The sequence below is a fragment of the Indicator indicator genome, chromosome 15 (genome assembly GCF_027791375.1).
Source record: "Indicator indicator isolate 239-I01 chromosome 15, UM_Iind_1.1, whole genome shotgun sequence".
Lineage (NCBI taxonomy): Eukaryota > Metazoa > Chordata > Aves > Piciformes > Indicatoridae > Indicator > Indicator indicator.
Window position 1 is genome coordinate 8,536,995 of NC_072024.1, and position 20,900 is coordinate 8,557,894.

The following is a 20,900-nucleotide window of genomic DNA, read 5'->3' on the forward strand; positions in this document are numbered from 1 at the left end:
CTCCAGGCTGGGGTGTTTGTGATCTCTAAGCAACTCGAGTCATAGCAAACAGGTGAATTCAAGCTCAGCCCTGTGGAAGCAGCTTGCTTGCAGCCAAGCCCCATCAATAATGTAAGTGCTACCTGCTGATCATGAAGCTGGATAAATACATCAGTCTAAAGAAGCTCCTGTAAGGCAGCACTGATGGGTTGCCAAGTAGTGTGGCTTTTATTTTCTGTGGAAATTTGACAGAAACAAACCAAATTAATGAAGCCTGAGTCCTCTTAGATCTGTAGGGATGTAACTTTGAAGCAGGAGTAACTAAGACACCAAGTCTATTCACCTATGTACGTTTTTATTTTAATGGGAAAGCTTACTAGCATGGGCTGATGTAACTTGCTCCAAGCTAAAAAGTGAGTTGTTCCTACAGACAAAGTCAGCAGCCAAGCATTTCCTAGTTCCTGGCCTAGCATTTATCTCAGGTGAGCATGCTTCTGCTCTAGTATTTATTCTCTCAGTGCAGTGCAAAGAGGAGATCTGTCCTTCCTCTGAACCACTGGCAAAGCAGCAGCCAGCACAGAGCCTCTGCTTCAGTTTCAACCCAACCGGATTACCGCCTGCTTCCAAAAGCAGTATGGAGCCATATGGCAGAGCAGTTGCACATTACAGGGACTGGAAGGGCTCTGATGAACTTTGTTATTTATTGGCATGGATATTGCTATCAGAAAACACGCATCTTGTCACTCTGCCTGTCTCTGTGCATGGTCTCCTTTCTGTGGATCCTTTGCCTAGAGGTGTCTAGACAGGATAACTTCAACCTAAAAGGCCAAGCAGCTGTTTTAATCCTGGGGTGGTCTGTTAACAGGTAGTGACTTCAACTACCTCATCCTGCTCATCATTCCTGTGAAAGGATACAATGCTGATGTTAAACCTACCCAGGATGAGACTTTATGTAACAGGACATGCAAAGGAGACTGCAACAGATGGCCTAGAGAATTAAAACATTTTCCTCATTTAGTAGAAGCTAAATTACTGAAGGCTAATGAATAAGGATGTTCACCACCTTACTGTTCCTGGATTTTAATTATCTTAAAAAGCATGGGAAAAGAGAACCTTTAATTTTCCATCTAAGAGTGTCATTACTCAAACAATTCGGAGCTTTTTTTTTTTTTTTTTTGAGAGGTTTAAGCTGTCTTAGATCTCTAGTGCGTTCTTTAGGACTGGCTCATGAATAAAACAGAGCCTGTAATTGCAATGACGCAGCCAAAACACATATAATCAATGCTCATTATGCCATCAATTAACACACCAAAATTAAACAAGAATTCAGGCTTAGTAATCTGCCATCAGCTAAAAAAAAAAGAAAAATAGAGTCTTGATATCATGTTGAAGTGATAATTCCCTTTCACATCTGTTGAACCATGCAAGGAGGCATGAAAAGCCTTCCATCCCAGCTAATCCACAGGATGATGATGTTTGGTCTCAGCATCCAAGGTAAAAATGAGAGTGAGAAATAGAGTCTGTTGCATGTTTATCAGCTCCAGGCAGTGCTGGGAGCAGGCTGGCAAACCCAGCCCTCTGTGTTTTGGGCTCTTTCCACTGTAGATCAGATTTCAGCTTGCAGGTTTTCTGATCTAACCGACTTTTGGGGGCCTGAGCTCTAGAACAGGTGATTTGCTTTGCTGGGGCAGTAACGAGTTCAAACAAGCCTGGGGTTCATTATTCCTCTGGGATACACTAATTAGTGTATGTGGGAGCTTTAGAGCCTACCAGATAAAGGGTAGCACAAGCTTAACCCTTGCCTTTGCAGATGATCAGCTTTGAAGACAGCAAGATTTTGGGTGTATGTGTTGCTTGAGTATTCTGGTCAGCAAGGTGTGCAGGGAGCCAGACCATCTGCTTGGTATCTATTTTGGTACACACTGTTGCTGTTTGAAATATCCAGGTGCTTTTGTTGGTAGCACATTTCACCCATTAACAACATTGTCTGTGCAGAATACCCAACCTGACTCTTCTCACTGCAAGTTCTTTACAGGCAGTTCACTTAAAACAATTGCTGCTGCAAAAAAAGGCTGCGCTTTTGGTATTTTCCCAGGGGATGGGAACGTCCTTTTTTAGTACTTTCTGCAAGTCAAGAAGGCTTCTGTTGCAAAATGTTTGTGTGTGACGGAGCCCTGTCTCCTTCAGTAATGACACTGTGATGCTGGGCAGGCGCAGCTATAAGCGTGATCATGGTGGGCAGGCATTGCCCAGGAACACAGGCACAGGGAATGCCTAAACCAGGACAGGCATTAGCCACTCATTCTTAATTTCTTCAGCAAACCCTTCAGCACCTGGGGGAGAAGTGCTGCTAACTTGGACCCAGAAGGATGATAGCTTGAGTTCTTTGTCACCAGAATATGGTCACTTTACTCTTAGGCAATAAGTGTATTTTTTTTTCTCAAAAAACCAGGACTGAGAAGCCCTCCACTCCATCTCAGCCCAAAGCAGGACTGGCTGCCACATCCTAACACTATTTTCCTCTTGCTCCATCTCTTTGCAATCAGTTACTTAATGTGGAAAAAACTAGCAGAAGCAGCAGGTCTAATGCGCTCACTGTGGTTGGTCTCTCAACACCAGCCACAACTTGTGGTGCCCAATTGCATGAGGGGGCTCAGCTTTGCTAGGGGAGGACCTTCTCCCCTTCTGCACAGTGATATGGAAAGAGGAGACACAGCCCAGAATGGTTTAATAGGGACTTTAACCAGGTCAAAGATGACAGCAACCTGCATTCTGCTTTACACAAATGGAAGTTAGCTAATGGCCCCTGTACCCCTCTGGTCACAGAAGCAAACCAGCTTCTGCTTGCCAGTAGTGAGCTCACCATGCTTAACATACTGCTAAGCATCCTGAATCCTGAACCCTGTGTTTATTTCAGGGGGTAGGGAATGTGGGGAATAAATAAAATCACAGGCTAAGCGTTCCCTACTCATTTGTTTCTCCAGCACTGTGCCTTTAGGGGTGCATGCTGCTGCTGCTGCTTCCATCTGTGCTGGGATGTGTAAGTGATGTTCTGTGGGTCCCAGGAACATTTGCCTCTTGGTCATCACCACTTAAAAAAAAATCCTCTTCATAGTCAGTTTGATTTCACTCAAGGGTGAAATCTGCACCGGCATTTATCTGCATCAGTCAGGCTGGAGCAGTTTTCTGATCAGTGCCTGATGATTAAGCAGCGACCATCCCTCCTCTGGGCCATGAAAACCACTGCTGCAGGGCATGCTCAGTGGATCTATGCAGGGCTCAGGCTAATGGGGTGAACCCAGCTGGGAGGTACCACCAGCTCAGCCCAGTTCCTCTACCCCACATCTAGGAGACAGGAATAACTCAGCTCAGCCTAGAATTTACCTCTGGGATCAGGAGTGGTTAAAATATTTATGAATCCCATTGCTGTGACATAGCAAGGTAAAACGTCACTTAAGAAAAGCTATTAGAAGTGGTCTGTCTGCAGGGAAACATAGTTTTTTATCTCACGTCCAAGCATTTTTCAGCACTTTGGCCAAAATATGCTTGTGCCTTGTATGGGAGCTAGTGTGGCTGTGGGGATCCCCTGTGTGCAGGCACCCAGCTCCCCAGTTTCTTTGACAATCTAATGGATAAAGGATGAGCCTGACATTATGGTGTGGTATTAATTTTCAGAAGGAAACCTGAAACTGCTATTACAAATTAATTTTTTCCTCTGAGAAATGTTTTATTACAGGACATGGAGACTTTAAAAAGGCAGCTGTGTTCATAAAATCCAACAATCTCATTAAAGAAGGACAACAACAACAAAATTGTGAGAAAAGAAACTAGTAGCTAAATGCCCCAAATGGGATGCCTCCTCACTGAACTATTAAAAATTCATATTGAAATGCTAAAATTTTCATACTGAGGACATGTGGCACTGGAAAATGACAGAATAATCAGCACCAGGTATTAATACCAAAATGCAGATTATCGCTGCTGTTAGAAAACTCCAGGAGGAAAAGCTCTTGGGTTTAGTATCACAGTATATTAGAGGTTGTAAGAGACCTCAAGAGATCATTGGGTCCAACCCCCTTCTACCCTATTAGAAGGAGGGAATAAAATTCATCCTGAAAAAGAATAGTTAAGCCAGGCAGAGCACAAGCTCTGTAGCCCATTCATTCACATAGATAAAAGATTTTTTACTCAAATCTGGCAGACAGAGGACTAATTGCTTATGATGATATAGCACAGTAGGAGAAGAACTTCCTCAGGAAAGGATGAAACAACACATGGTAGTTTTTACCTGGTAGTTCTTTATCTGTCTGTAATATTAACTGTGAAACTCTGAAGATATTGTCAGAGGCAGACAATAGAGAGGTGCAATGTGCATTGCATGCAACTGCCTCTTTCATCAGTACATCAGAGTTTCAGCCAAGAATAACTTGGAAGAAGAACCTGAATTGTTCATTCAAACTGAGAGTATATACAGATTGGAAATAATTAACCTAATCAGGACAGGCAACTTCAGTATGAATTCATGCAACAGGAGCACAGACTTCAAGTCCTGGCCATCATCAAGGCTCTGTTATGGCAGCTCGATGGCTGTGGTGAAAGGGATTTGATCAGTCATCAGGAAAGTATTGCACAACAAAAAAACTCCCTGTCAAGCAAGGACACAGTCCTGTGGGCTGATTTTCCATCTGATCTCACCCCTGTCTCCTTGATGTGATGGGCTGGGAGCAAAGCAGGCTGCAGAGCTGCTGCATACCCAAAATCATGCTTGCTGCCCTCTCCAGCACCTCCCCATGGACGATATGATGCTGCAGCTTCACAAAGTGCATTCAAGAGCAATGGGGAAACCCTAAACCACCGCTGGAGCTTGCATCCTCCTTGGCCTCTGAGGTTCCTGGAGAGAAAGTCCTGTGCTCCCACCTCCACACTCACGGGGGTACCTGCTTCTCCTCCACAGCTCTACACTTGATAGTGCAAACACGCTCCCGGGGAGCTGAGAAATGGGCTATAAAGAGAAACACATGGGAAAACAGGAGGGACAGTACAGAAGATCAAGGAACATTTTTTTTTCCCTCCCAGGCTGACCTAGTTATTTAACTAACTGGCAGAGATACTTACTAATAATGAAGCAGGAGAGCAATCAGTCTGCCAGCAGCAGTTTCACAGAGGACGCTTGGGTTTACTTAGCTTTTTTTCTTAAATGAGAAACATAAATAGAGTCTTATCCATTTTGCTGCTCAACACTTTGCTACACAGTCACTATTCCCAGTTCAAATAAACTTCCAGTTTCTCAGTGATTGCCAAATGATGTGATAAGACTCGAATCCAGAGGTACATGAAGGAAACATTCAGCTATATTTTCTTATATAACACAGACAGGTGCATGCATCATTTTTGTTTTCACTTTTGCTGCTATCATACTATCTTAATCTGAGGAGCTACAGATCAAGAGTTTTTTCATCCTTCCTAATTCACAGTGAGGACTACAGCCTTACAAGGTAATCATCAGCTCAACAGTTCTGCATGGCAGCAAGGAGGCAACATACCTGTGAAGATCTGACTAACTGGGTAAAGCAAAGGACAAATCTTTCATGAACACATATGACTCTTCCACTACTTCTGCCATTTTTTCAACCAGCTCTGCCCTTCATAAGAAAATCTTATATTCAGACTTAAGAAAATAATACCCACAATAAGTGATGATCTTAATTCTGTCCCCAGCCTTGGGTTAGAAACTGCTCTTTCTCCAGGGGTATCACCTCCTGAGGATTTGAAAGCTGCAGTTTCTGTGCTCAAATGTTGGCACAAGAATTTCAGCCTGTTTGAAGTGCCCAAGTAAAACTCAAGTTTCTAGTCTTCAACATTGGACAGAAAAGTTTGGAAACGGAACCCTGCTGATCTGGATGGAAGAGCTCATGAAGAGAAAACTAGCTGACACAGAAAACTCAATCTATTTATAGTGGAGAGGCTTAGATAAACCAGCTTAGGAAATCCTGATGAAAGAAGGACTATGTGGGAGGGGCATGAAGAACATGCATCCCATCCCTTGCCACTCACACAGATTTCCCTTTCTCCTTGCTTGCCTGTATCTAACCTTTTCCAAAGTAAAAAAAAAAAAAAAAAGAAGAAAAAACCACAACAAACAAGGAACAAAATAACTGAGAGCCAAAATAATTTTCATTGGCCCAGAAATTGTATTTTGCTCACATTTGGAATACCATTTAGATGTTGTGATTTGTTCTCCTTGGAGCTTGAAGATGGCTTTCTAGCAATCCACAGTACTGGGCTGGTCCTACTGCTAGGTGGAAAGAGAGGTAAAGAGGCAGGCAGGTATTAAATTGCACAGTTTTAATTTTGTTTTTAAACTTCTGATACTGACTTTTAATGACAAGTGTCTGTAGAAGTGTCATACCCCACTGTACATTAAAACAATCCTTACAGAAGTGTTGGAAAGCAGTAAGAATATGACCAATAAGGTCAAGCACAGGAACAGTTATTTATCTTTAATAGTTACCTTAGTTAGTTTGCAGTGACATTTTAATATGAACATACTCTGAAAACATGTATTGTATGCAATAACTTTATTAGGGTCAAATAGATATCACAATATAGATTCATCCACCGAGTAGCCATTAATTGGTTACAACAATCAGAGAAGAGACTAAGCTGTTTTAAGCTAAGATGCTTTCAACATTACAGCTCATACAATAAGATTATATACTGATACACTTTGATTTAGAAATGCAGATGATCAGTTTTGATTATTACATTGTGCTTCAGGCTTTTGTTTGTGTCAGTGCTTCCCATATGGTGTAGTGAGGAAGGGCTGAATTTCCCAGGGAGAAATCTGAGCAGGCTACAAGTCTGGCTGTTTTCGGAGGGAGTTTCTCTGAGCCTGGGTTATTTGGTCAATCCAGTTACATTCTCCAGTAGCACCAAGCTAGTGCTCAGAGCAGCAACAGAACAGAGGGATATCTAACAATCTTGAAACAGCAGGGTTAGAAAGAGGGTATAAAGGAATATTTCTGCTTTGTAAGGTCATGACAGTACACGTGGTTTTGATGTTTTGCTGTGTCAAGCAACAGGACGTTTTCAGATAGTTTTTGTATACTGATATCTGCACCTCTGTTATCTTAGTTAAATAAATACCTTTGTAAACATATAACACAGTTACTTGGTCCTTATTCTCCACAGCTCACATTAAAAGATTCACAAAACATCCATAGAAATAGTGATTTATAGAATGAATACTTAGCTGAGTTAAATGGAATAGACATTTGTCAGGTACCATATATACTACTGAATGCCATTTCAAGGAAAAAAAAACCAAACCAAAACAGAACCAAAAACATTTTAGTTACAAAGCATTCAGAACTTGGGTAAGCCATATATTCAACTCTGCAAAATATATAAAAGATGCATACTTCTTTTAAACATACATTTAACAAAACATAGTGGCAGAAGTTGAGAAGTTCCATTTCACAGTCCAGACATCTGATAGTATGAAACTGTTTATCCATGCACTAAATTACAGATGACTAAGTTAATTGAGATAATAGTAAAATCTTCTGAAACAAAAAGGAATAACCAAAACAAATGCTCTGAAGAGTCACAGACAGGCAGTTTTGAAAATTTAAGGTGCAATGTTACATGCATGGATATACAGAATAATCTGTAGAAATAATAGTAGAACACCTCTGTTTTTCACCAAAATGCAGAAGGAAATTCAATTATATTATGCATGTTAAATACTACAGACTTGAGGCTACAAAATGCTTCTACCATCTTAACACATACAAAACTACCATAAAGTTATCTCTACAGTACATACTACGACACTGACTCCAGGTCACCCTCTGTGATGAGCATATCCCCTGTGTCTGGCTAGTCGGTTAGTTAGGGGAAAAAAAGGCCAACTCCAGCCCACTGGTCACCTCCCATCTTCCTCAGGATATGGGCTTAGATCTTCAATCAACACTAAACACTGCATTCTAGTATTAATTTATGTAAAACCCTTAAAAATCTGGCACCACTGTAACTTGAGACCTGTGAAACTCTCTACCTGTGAGGGATACAAGAGCTCGTGCTGTGTGAACCCTAAATTTGATTAGCAAAGGAGGTTGGCCCACTCTGGCTGTAGCCCTGGGACTGGCCATATTCATCCACCTGGCCATAGGAGCCTGGCTGGTTGTAGCCACCGGCTGGCCCATAGCTGTCTTGGTTGTAGCCACCTTGGTTATAGCTGCTGGGCTGCTTCTCCATGGTGTCTGCAGGGTGCCGCTGGCCCGAGGAATGCCAGCCTGTCTCCTTAAACACAAACCAAATGTTGCCTGCCCAGAGGATAAAGTTCAAGTAGCCAAAGACCTAGGTGGGGAAAAGAGGAGCTCGTCAGCCAACAGCCACAGTCTCACAGACCAGCCTGTTACTATAGATCCCACAGGGTCCTGGGAGAAGACAAAGCTGCTCCCAGTCCATCCTTCTCTCAAAACCTGCTGGAAAATGTTCTGAGTTTTGGAGCAAATTTCCAAATTCACATGCCTCAGCTATAGCTAGCAAAGTTGTCTGTTTTCCTTTTTGCTTCCAAAAAAGCAATTAAATTTTTAGGCCAAAAAGTGGGGTTTTTTTTTGTTTGTTTGAAAATGTAACCTAGTCTAAAGCAACTATGGAAAAAAATAAAATGAAAAAAAATCAAAGTGAGGCATTATTTGGTCAGCTGGCCTGGTCAGTAGCCTAGTTTAAAGAAACTGTGGAAAAAATAAAATGAAAGAAAATCAAAGCGAGGCATTAACTGGTCAGAGGGCCTGATGTGGTTTTTTGTTAGGTTGTTTTTTTGCTGTTGTTGTCGTTGCTGTTTTTATTTCTGTTCATTTGGTGGTTTGGGGTTTTGGTTGGTTGGTTTAGTTTTGGTTTTGTGTTAAACATTCTGAAGGCCAGTTTTATATTGGTTTTTTGAGGATTTTTAAAGCCTTCTATAAGGCACAAAACCTTTTCTTCCTAAGGGAGTACACAGAGCCCTTTTCAAAAGCATGGCAGCGAGCAAGTTGAAAGCAGACAGCCCAACCAACGCACTTGGACAGACACTTTGCTTTCTCCCCATCCCAGCCCTCAGCGGATAGCTGTCATGAGTCACGCTCTGCCCTTCCCCACAGCAAGCCTGTACTTCCAGTTAAATCATTTCAGCTAAGTGGTTTGCACCAGTCAATACATGGGTAAAAGAGATGAAAATATATCTGCAAGGTATGGGTGAAAAGTAGTAATCAAAGTGACTTACAACCGAAGTGTTGAGGCTTGACATAACTGGGCTGCGAACAGGCAAGCATTTGTTGGACTGCTGTTTGCAGGCAGACATCAGTAACAGCACTTCGTCTGGGTCAGTCGCAACCTTTACGTCTGACAGTCCTTTAGCCCAAGCAGATGAGCTCACTAGCCACAAGAATGAGAAGACCACTGTCACAATGAAATCCTAAAAGACAAATTAGTTAGAAGCATTATACTGGTGTGTCCGTTGGGAGGAGGAGAGAAAATAAACGAGAGTTTGTTATTTCATGGAAGGCTGTGATTACTGTCGTCACCTAGAGCTCATTTTCAGAAACACATGATCTGCCTTAAAGGGTAGAGCCCTTGAGCTGTCATTTGCATCTGCAACCTCAAGGCCAGATTCTCACAAACATGTGGTTGGTACCCAGGATGGAGTGCTGCCTTGGAAATGTGGCTGTTCATGGCACCTGGCTGATGAATTGGGATCTATTAAAAAATGTAGATGACTGGAAAGGACTTGGGCATTCCTGAGGGCTGGTTCTTGCCCTGGGTACTCCTACAGACAGCCAGGGTGGAATTCTGATAGGAAGTGTTTCTGTATGTGGCAGCATCTTGGGGAGAACCTGAAATTGGCTAATCCTCAGCCATGAGATAAGTTTTCTCACCAGCTACAGGTAAGGCCAAATGTTCCTGCTGAATGAGCTGTGCAGCCACTAATTATCACAAATGAACAAATAAACAGTAAGACTTGCCAAGTGCAGAGACTCCTCAATTCCTCTCTGTCCTGACATAACATTTGCACCTGATTCTCATCCATGTGAAAAGAGGGGAGAAGGGGTAGTGGTCCTTCCAGGATCCAGCACCTCTGAGCAGCTCTGCTCTGAACCACTCTGCTCACTTTTCCCTCGAAAGACTCTCAGGAGCACACACAGGCATAAACTTCTCCTTGTCTTAGCCAGAACAAGTGGCCAAGTGACACTGTTGTTGTGTGGGTTTGGGGAGAAAGGAGGGAGGAGGTGTGATTTTTCAAGCTTTCTTGTGTCTTGCTAAAACAGAAGAGCCTTTCTGCTGTCATATTTCATTCCATCTGTCAGCCTGCAACAGATGGTAGAGGTGCCAAAGTCTAACATGCCACTAACTGCATCGCTGCGTCTTGCTGTCCCACCTCCCATGGGGGCTGCTTCCCCTTCCCCCTTGCACAGTAAAGGTACACATGGAAGGAAGAGAAAACGTTCATTAAGAACACAGTGTTTGAGGTTGCTGCCTGAAGAAATAAGTGATCCCTAGGAAAGATCATTCTCATCTCCCACAAGAACGCCTGACGTTTGGGGATGGAGGACACAAGGCTCCATCACGATGGAAGAGACACCAGTCAAACCAGCTGCACAAGCAAGCCTCAAACAAAGGCTTTCTCTGCTCACACAGATGGGATTAAATTAACTGTGCTTGGATGCTTTCCCAAAGGATACATCCTTCTCTTCTAACAGTGCCACAATTTGTCGTCGGCAGGCCTGTGTCTGCCACTGAGCTTGGAGTTCCTCTGACCTCCTTTCATGCTGCCCAAATGGGCTCTCTTGAAGAGCATGAAGCACAGGAGCTGACAACCAAAGGAACTCTGGGTAGGCAAAGGCACATAGCCCAGAGTAATTTTGCATCTCAGAGAGATTTCCAGCAAAAGAAATGATTGCATTTTATATGTCCTGGCAGTAACTGAATGAGAACTGGACTCCTAGAGGCAACAGCTCAATTGCAAATATTTCCTAAGAATTCCAGCTGGTACAAACACCAGATATTCACTGAGCTGTGGATTATGATGAGATATGTTTTTAATTTGCTATGAGGCTTGACACATATTCTGCCTTTGTGGGGGTACCAATCCCCCACATAGGTTGTGATCAATGCAATAGATAAGGACACATCAGAGTTTTGGGGAATACATATTTCAAGTGGCAAGCAATTTTCTCTCAATGCCACCACACTTTTAGAGTTAACAGATTGAATCAAGCTTTTCAGTCAGGTAGAAAATTGAAGCAGAGACAAACTGACCCAACCTAGCACAATGCAGGAGCTTAAACTTGCTAAAAAGAGGGAAGTTTTAAAAGTGAGCAAAGTTCTGCAAGAAGAACTCTAATTGTTAGTAGCTCCTGTTTTGGGCTGCAAACTACAGCTGGGAATATTCAATAACACTGTGCAGTTGAGGGGCTGGTCCTAAAAGGGCTAAGTATTTTTTCACTGAAGGGTTATCAAGCTTTGGAGCTGGCTGTGCAGGGAAGTGGTTGTGTCACAATCCCTGGAAGTGTTTAAGAGTGTAGGTCTGGCACACAGGTACATGGTTTAGGGTGGACTTGGCTGTATCAGGTCTACAGTTGTACTCAATGACCTTAGAGGTATTTTTCAACCTAAGTGATTCTATGATTCTATGTTATTTCTCAGGTCTGGTCTTCTCCATCTCACCCCATCTTCCAGTCTTCTGCTGACTTCCTCTGCTTCCTTGCTCCAGGGTGTCCACACACACTGAACCTTGCCCAATCCTGCCCTCTCTGCCACCAGTTCCCCTTTTTAAGATCAAAGCCTTTTATACAGGAACACCCCAAAACTGGAAAGTCTGACTAGGTGGAAGAAACACACCAAGCCAAAAGGGAATGGTCACACAGTGGGACTTGGAGAATAAACCACACAGTTCATCCACCAGCCAGCCAGCAACTTGTCAAAAAGCTGGGACAGAAAGGCTAAGGAAACACCAGGACTTTTTCAGCAGGTACTCTCACCGAGGCTACGCTGCCAGACTCAGGCTCTTGCAGGGTTTGTTCCATCTCCTCTGCTCTGTGCAAGGTGCAGAATACATGACTAGAGCAAACCTGTGCCTGCCTGTTTATTCTGAATCTTTGCTAACCTTCAGCTTTGGCTGGAACTTGAACCTCACTTGTTTTCAAGTGGGTTTGGATTTCTGGCTGAACATTTTCGCAGCTCTGGGTGGAACAGAGTTACAAGATAATGACATGCTGAAAATAAAAGTGAATTTCAAGCTAAGCTGTTCTGTGGCTTAATGTCTATCTGGGGAATTTCTCTTTGGTAATTAAAGCCAGTGTGTCTGCATACTAAAACAAATCATACATTTGAATGTTTAATATCCCCATAGCATGGGTGGTTGGTTTCTTTTTTTTCCTTCTTTGAAACAAAGTAATTTTTATAGATGCTCTCTTGAAATGGTGTCTACAGATCTCTTCAGTGTATATTGTTGCATGATTACACTGTACTCCTAATTGCCAAGTTTCTTTCTCAGACCCCAGCTGAGATACTTTGGGTTGCCTACAGGTGCCTTTGGGAAGAAGGCAAAATAGGAACGTGCAGGAGAAAGCACAAAACAAGATTTAAAATATGCTGAATATCCAAGGAGGGAGGTTTTAAGAGCCTGAAGTATGTGTAACAGAAAAAAAAAATCTTGCTGCCTTTTTCAAGCTGAAACTTACTGAGTTTGCCAAAAATACCTTCTTGGAACAATTTTATATATTTTGTTTTAGAACAGAACTGTGAATGACTTTTCTTTTTGTGGTAACTGAAACATTCCTCCTTGCTCTCAAGCTACCAGCTTTTGCAAAGTGTCTGTCTTTGGAGGGGGCAATCACTTAGAGTGACTTAAGTCTCCCAAGCACAATTTGGAATCCTCCAGAGTCCATCACAATCTCATACAGCCAAAAGCATCTGCAAAAGCTTCTTGTTGGCCCAGAATGGGGACATGTTTCATCTGCACTGAGGAGGCTAGTGGCTTCAGCAGCCCCTGGAGTGCTGTAACACACGTGTCCTCACACACCCCCTGTGCCCTGCACTGCCTCCCAGCCACTGCAGTCCAAGTTTGGCATGACAGCCCTGGGCTGTTATGTTTGAAAATAGGGAAAACCTCAGCTCTGGCCTGGCTGGAGGGCACCTGGTATCCCTGCAAGGCTCACACTGCCTCCTCCCTTGCTGAACTGTAGCTGCTGGCCAAGTCCTCAGCTTCCACACAGAGCTTTCAGTGCCACTTCTCAAACATTTCCACCCACTAACACTGATGCTACAAAACCTTTTGACTTGACAAAACCTTCTCATAGACTTACAACATAGAAGGGAGCAACTTCTCAAACACCAAAGCCTGTAACCCTCCCAGCCAGAGCTTGTCTAGCCCAGAAGCACTGCCAACAGGTTTCAGGGACAGCCATGCAGGAGCAGAGGGATCTTTATCTGAGAAGGGGCAAACGACTCAGTGGATTTGCTTTCAGCCACAACCAGTCTAAAAATTCAAGAACCACCCCAGCAAGTGCCATAGCTCCAGCCTGGGAAAGTGGCCAACAGCAGGTTGCTGCAGGCAGCAACTCCTTCCTACAGTGACATTTTAGCTCTTTCTTTTCGTTTTGAATGAGGTCCCACCCCAGATTTCCTGACAAACAAAGCTCTGAAAGAACGACATGCTTCTTTCAATGGTGTATGGCCTTGCAAGCTTGATTCAGTCAGTGATGTGCAGAGCCCTTTGGGAATTACCAGCAGGTACAGCAAGGTCACTGTGGCTTGTGTTTCAAAAAGGAGATGACAACAGCATCTTTGAAACACAAAGATTTGAAGCAGCTCTTTGAAATACAAAGAATTATTCAGGTTATTCACCATTTCATTTTTTAACTGCAAAGGATCCAGTCTTTGTTTTACATTTTTTTTCCCATTCTTTTCCTATCTATATTCCAGAAAGCCAGACAAAGGGAAGGAAATAAAACATGTTTAATCAAAGACATGTCCAAAGAGTAGACTAGGACTGGACTTAATTCACTTGGTCCATAACATATGTAAAGAACCAAATGCCTTTCTGCTTAATGTGGTTATTCACAGGACTCCAGATGTAACAGATAGATTTCATCATCTTACAAGTAAGCACCTCTATGAACTGTAAGAATCAAGTCAACCACTGTTGAAAGGGAGTATCTCTTTCCAGGGCTATGCCACTCACTCTTGGCTAAATAATGTTATGCTTTTATATTGATTGAAATACTAATACAACGATTTACATTTCTACATGAATGCGTGTGGGGTTTCATGATCTATAACTTCCCAAAGAAAAATCTGAAGGTACATAAAGAGTTGACAGAGTAAGGAGTTTAAATAGAGTACATATGGGGTGTAGAAACTATGGACAAGTCTGAGTGATGAGTACTGATACACAGTGACTATGACTATCCTTTCCTTTATTTTTCCTCTCCAGAGATATATAAAAGCATCTACCTCTGATACCCTAAAAGTTTAGCACAGGACTAACTATTGGGTTGGCTACTCTCTGCTTGCAAGGAACTGCAAATGTAGAGATCTGGAGCAGGGCATAAAGAGAGGTACTTGGGGTGACTGTCCCAGGTTGTATCTCATTTCTGCTGGCACTGCAAACCAGCAATGCCTCCCCAGGGTACATGATGTTACACTAGTGGAAACTGGTTTAGGTTGGTCTGAAAGAAACAGGTATACTGAAAACTGGTGAGATTTTGTGCATCAGATTAATTAATATCTAAGTCACCATCTCCATTTAATATATTTAACATGTTTCTGGCTCTTGAGCAATAACCACTCACTTGAGAGCCTGGTCGACACTTGTAAAGTTCTGAGGTGAGCCACTGGCCCCTTGTTGTGTATGAACATCAGGCAGGTAAAAATCACAGCTGTGGTCTGCAGAGCTCAGAGACATTGCACCTGTCCATGAGGTATACAGTCCTTGCTGAACTGCTCCTCCTTCCTTTGGGGATTGGGAATCCAAGGTTCTCTCTTAGGTTTACCTATCTAGTATGAACCTCCATGAATGATCTCTCTCCACAGAGCCAGTAAGGCAGTGGCAGCAGCTTGCTACTGACAGCCCCATGGAAAGGGGTGACTCCCCCTCCATCATGGATGAGTAACACAGCCATGACCCTTTGTGATCAAAAGGGAGATTTTTATCCCCAAAATCTGACAGGCAACATTGGCAAGAGACATGATTCATTGCAGAGTGAATAAAATACACCAGTGCCATCCAAATATTTGTAGAAGGAGTTAACTGCTGCTTCTGCTGGAAACACTTCCTTGCCATGATGTCTCATTTCACACTGAACACTAAAATGTTTTTCCACAGTTAAAGTGATGTTTCTCTGAGATCTCAGCAGATGCAGTTGGGCTTCCCTGTATCTGTATAAAGAAGGTAAACTTGAAATATTTCTGACTGAAATGTTCTCTGCGAGTTTCTTCTGACTTCGTGGTCATTAAATTCTTTACAGTCATGCATTTTGCATCCAGTCAGGCTGTTGCAAGTTGGTAATGCGTTCATGGTGCTCTGACTGCCTGTGCAAAGTTTGTTTGGTTTTTTTTTTTTTTGGTTGGTTTGCTTTTTTTTTTATATTTTAAAATTTCAAGTGAGCTTTGTTTGTTTTTTGTTTGTTTTTTTTTTTTTCCCCTCTCTCCACTTCTCCTGTCATGCTCATTTTTCAGATCCTGAAGATTTGTCAGGAGAAAAGTCAGCCAGCTCTGAGAGGGTGCCACTTAAAGGCAGATGTCATCCCAGACTGAGCAAATCCCAAGCCAAAAGGAAGTATGAGGCGTAAAATGGGAATAGTTTTAAATACAAAATTGTGATCAGGCACTGTAGGAGAAGCAAGGATAGATGAAACTATCATCTTCTAGCTCTCCACTAAGAGATAAGAAATTGGTAGTCTGAAAATGGTGTCTGAAACACAGATCCTCCCTGATGATGAAAAAGGAGCCAGGGCTGCCCAGCCTCCTGCACTGACACATACTGGGGCTGCTGGCTGGACTCAGGCATCCACAAAGCACCTCAGATTTCTGCAGCACTTTTCCTTAAGAGGAGCAATCTCAGGAATGAGACATACTCACACATCTGATCTGATATATGTGTGATCTTGCTGGGCACATCAGTTCAGCATAGCATCTGCCTGGAGCTGGAGGATGCAACGCCTGCCTCCTTCCACAACACCTTATACCCCTGAGGTGAGCCCTGCAGCCATGAAAAGCTGGTTTTCACTCAGTTTGCTCTTGACCCTTGAATTCCTCCTGGCTACAGGTGCTTGTCTTTTCTCTGCCTGGGGCTCTACATCTCCACTGTACCAGAGGGACTCACACTCTGTCCAAATCCAGCTGTGGTGTTGCATCGTTGCATTAGGCAGCCCTCCAGGGAGACCAGCAAGGATGTGGTCCAAGTGAAAAAGGGTCTTTTGTCTAAAAGTACCCAACAGAGAGCTGGCAATGCAAAGCAGATGCTGGAAGACGTGGCAGATGGGACTCTACCCTCCTGGCAAGTGTAAGCTAAGCATAACCTTCAGCCACTTCCCACCAGCACTCATCAGCAGGAGCTGCTTATACTGTAGGACAAATTCAGAAACTCTGTCATATTCTGAGCAAGTTAAGTAATTTTAGCTTGGTTTAAAGACTGGGAAATTACGAGGAGAGGCTTTGGTAACAGACACCAGTTAAATTTGACCTATAGATTCAACTACAATCTATTACACAGAACAAACTCAATCAATGCCATGTGAGTGCTGTAGCGGATTGCACTGTGCATCACTGAAGTCCCAGACAACAGCAACCAGCCACATCATAATCTGACATATTACTGTTATCTTTCCCTTTCCTTTTGCTGTTTCCACACAGGATAATGTCTTTGGTCAGAAGAAAGAATTATTTTCCACAAGGAAATTAAAATGGCAGACCTCTGCAACTAATTTTTTGATGAGACAGTTTGAAATGAGATATTACTTGATAGCAACTGAATCATGCAGAAGCAAGGCACTTTATTTATTTACTGTTCTATAGGGACCTCTTTACCTTGCCTATTTCTGCCCCTCCTCTGTGAAGATTTCCTCTCATTTCCTCACCATTTTCTAGAGAGAGAGGAAAGGTCCCAACAACTCCCAAATGAAGAGGATTAATTTCCTTTGATGTGGAATGAGAACTTTCCCTTCTGTAACAATTCACCAGTTTTCAATTATGCAAACTTCAAACCTCACATCTCTTTGCAGCAGGAAAATCTTTCCCTTAAACCCCCTTGATGCTAAGATTGTTTTCCTGCAGTTTAATCCTTTGCTTACAGTTATGTAGTGATTTCCTGTAACAGGTACAGCATTTCTGCACTAGTGATTTCTTTTTCCTCTCTGTTTGGTTTTTCTGATGCTCTTTTTGGGCAGCTTTCAGTCAGTTTAAAGCACAAGTCTCAGCCTAATGTCTGGTTTCTGTCAGTCAAACATTAGACTTTTCTGAAATCCAGAAGTAATTCTTTCCTTGTGTTGGTCCTCACTAAAGTCCACCTGCCCTCTCTTTCAGTTCCTCTCTTTACAGCAAGGCTTCAGGGAAATATTTCCTCTACTTTAGTCTAACTTTGTGCTTGTGGTCATGGAGATCTGCCCTTGGAAAGGAGAGTGTGAAGCAACCCTACAGCAGGCAGATGCAGAGACCTGACCCAGATTCAGCACAGCAAAGGATCAACACAGACACCCAGCAAGGCCAAGGGTTGTGTCACAGGGTGTGATGCACTGACAGGTAATGGACATCTAGAACAAAATAGATCTCACTGGCTGTACAGTCTGGATTTGTGAGAAAACAAATGCTCACCAGTGCTTGATTTTTATCCCAAGTCTTCACTAACCAGTAAAAAGAAAGCTAAAGGCATAAATGGCCACATCTTGTTGGGTGCATTGAATGATAACTGGAAGGTAAAGAAACTCATAAATCAGTGTGGAAATGCAACCATGCAGGGAGTTCAGGACAATACTAGAGAAATCAGCCACCTAATTCTCCAAAGCAAAATAATTTGACTAAACCCAGTGGTAATTACAATAAGCAGTCTCCCTGGCCAGGCTTTGGTCAGGGGCAAAGTTTCATTTATCTGCTAGGATGATCCCTAAGATCTCTTTTTTACCCACCAATGAAGCTCTGCTGTCACATATGCACAGCTTGGACCCCAATCCTTCACATATTCATCATTTTTGTGACCATCATGACTGCAGGCAGTGGTAGAGAAGCAAGGAATCCCACAAGTACCTACAAGATTAGGACTAAGCTCCACACACACAGAGTTTCTGGTACTCTTGTTAAAAGCTTAAGTCACCATTAAGACTGAGAAATAACAGGTGATGCAGAGATGCTTTGAGCGTCGGGCCACTTGGTTCTCCTAGACCATGCCACAGCCTCAACCACCAAGAGGTTAAGATCTAAGCCTGAAGACACTGCAAAGGCACACTCACAATTAGAGGCCCTCTGTTGTTTTCACGGTACTTGTTCTGGAAGAAGATATAAACCACGGTGGCAGCCAGCGAGTAGAGGAAGGCGAAGACTGCAATGGTGACGAAGAACTCCGCCGAAGAGGAGAAGTCCCCTATCAAGGAGAGCTCTTCTCGGCGCTTGCCTTCACACGTGGGAACATCAAAATTCACTTCATGCAACCTGGAAAACATCCCAAAGAGCATTAGGTGAAGTACAGAAAAAGGAAACTGTTACCAGAATGAAGATGCAAACACGTTTGCTCTGTCTCATTCCTGATCTGCATTGATCTCCTGCTTAGGTAACTTGCCCTATAAGTAGTCTTGTGGGCTGTGCTCTTCAGAGTGGCTTGTACATGTGAGGTTACTTCCATGTGAGCATCTAGGTGAGGCTAAAGACCAGAACACATCTTTTAATCAATGTCAGAGGAAAGTTGACGTTCCAATGGTTTTTTACAACCCTCTCTTCCTCTCTGGGGTTTTGCCATGGCAACAACTGAAAAAGGATAACATGAGAAACAATTTGAGTCTCGAATTCTTACAATCAAGGTGACAGAAAACAGACCTTATCTTCTAAATTAAGGCCATGTAAGCTTCCAAATACATGTGTTCCAACTTCCTTATGTAAAAAATATCTTAGGGCACAGCTACTTGTGGCTGTTAACATGTTGGGCTAAAAGCTTTTAAAAACAAGCTGCAGCAGAAATACACATCTTGGGTGAAAGAAACAGTCTGCATGCCCTGGTTTAAGCAATCAATCAATGCCCTAACATTACATTCATGCACTGTTTGCAATCAGTGACAAAGCTAATAGATCTGTGGTTCTCTCTGGCAGCTCCTGCCAGACATGTTTTTGCTCTAATAATTTTAATGAAATTTAATCCAGAAACAAAAGGCATCCTTGGAGGGGTTTAACAAGACCTGTTGCATGGCCCAGATTAGCATCAGTGGGGACATGGTGTCTGGTGAGGGATCACCCTGTTTTATTCTGTGCAAGGTGAGTGGAGGGGCCAAAGGCAGCAGCAAGTTAAGAGTAACAGCTGAAGCTGGGATCTGGCGCAGCGAAAGGAGGAGGCTTTCTGGGAGACATTCCTCTGCTCAAGGGCAATTAATGTGTTCAACAGTGAGCCAAGTGCAGCAGCAGTCATGAATATAGGACTAAATAAAAAGTTGGGTTCCCAGAGGAAAGCAAAGCACCCGCAATAGAAATCGTAGAGGAAGGATTTAATGGACATTGGAGAGTTGCATGACTTGGCTTTTCCTAGTCCAGACTAAATGTACTCAAATGTGTGGGCAGAACCTTTTCATTGGTGGTTGATGCATAACACTGGTTATCTGCCTTAGGTATTTTGCTCCCTGAGCTTCCATGACTATAGTAGTGGTGGGATGAAAACAAGAACCGCATCTGCCTGGCTCGCAGAGATGAGCAGTGGCTGAGTCGCCTCCCTACACAAACACGGCAAAGTCTGATGAAAACTGAAGACAAGAGACACTCCAATGACCATGATCAATTTCTCAACTTGATTTCAAAGCTTCCTGCCATTAGTGTGCACACACTTATGGTCAAGATTTTTTGTTCTTTCTTAAAGTAGGGAGGGGGGGCGGAAAAAGGGTAAGGAAGATTTTCTAGTGCCTGTCACACCAATTTTGTAGCTTGGAGAGAAAGTGGCTTTGGTTTATCCATTGCCAGGATTATGTAAAGATTTAAAATGTGTGATTTGTGTGGGCATGAAAAAATATCTTTCTCTGCTTTCCTCATGCACAGCTGCCTGGGTGTTGTATTGACACAGCACTGGGGTTCTGAATCAGTGAGAAACTTGGTCCCATTCCTCTTTCCCCAGGTGGATGTAATGCTGTACAGCTACAGGCTGTACTCACAGTCATCTTCAGGTCTTGTGATTGGGTTCAAGACAGGTTTCACCTTCTACCCAGCCCATGGGGCTGCTGTCCAGGGCAGGAGGACACCTGAGATGTTGTGCAGAGCCAGAGCTGGGGATCCCCCTGTGCTCCCTGATCTCCCCAGGGAGATATCCAGACTTTGCAATTCAAAGGTGTTCAAGATTGAAGGGTTTATTTATTTATATTCCCTCTCAAACCAAACCACTTAAGTAGTATTTTCTGGTTCTTAAATAATTAGCCACATTTGCTGTGTTTGAATGACCACACTCAGGTATCACAGCTGCTTTTTAAGGGCTCTGCTGCTGGGTGTGGTATTGGCTTTTCCAGCTGACCTCTGGCCCCTCATGGGAAAGACAGGCTTTACAGTGATAATGGGAGGTCCATGATTTCATGTTACCACCTCACACTGGAAACAGCCTTTAGAGAATTGCTCTGGCCCTCACACTGCTTGCACAAGCAGCATGGAACTCAGATGAGCTACATTAAATATGATCAAATTGCTTTGAGGGAAAAAAAAAA

The 20,900-nt window shown here is 43.1% G+C and overlaps 1 protein-coding gene across 1 annotated transcript in view; it reads right to left on the reverse strand.

The window, feature by feature from the left end:
- Positions 1 to 7,895: 7,895 nt before the first annotated feature.
- The window catches only part of SYNPR (synaptoporin), a 112,690-nt gene continuing 99,685 nt past the window's right edge, over positions 7,896 to 20,900 (reverse strand). Inside the window, exons 4-6 of the mRNA XM_054387304.1 lie at positions 18,468 to 18,666; positions 9,248 to 9,439; positions 7,896 to 8,340 (exon numbers count right to left, since the gene is read on the reverse strand). Of these exons, the coding sequence (XP_054243279.1) occupies positions 8,074 to 8,340; positions 9,248 to 9,439; positions 18,468 to 18,666 (658 nt within the window). The 3' untranslated portion in view covers positions 7,896 to 8,073. The remainder of the gene's footprint in view (positions 8,341 to 9,247; positions 9,440 to 18,467; positions 18,667 to 20,900) is intronic.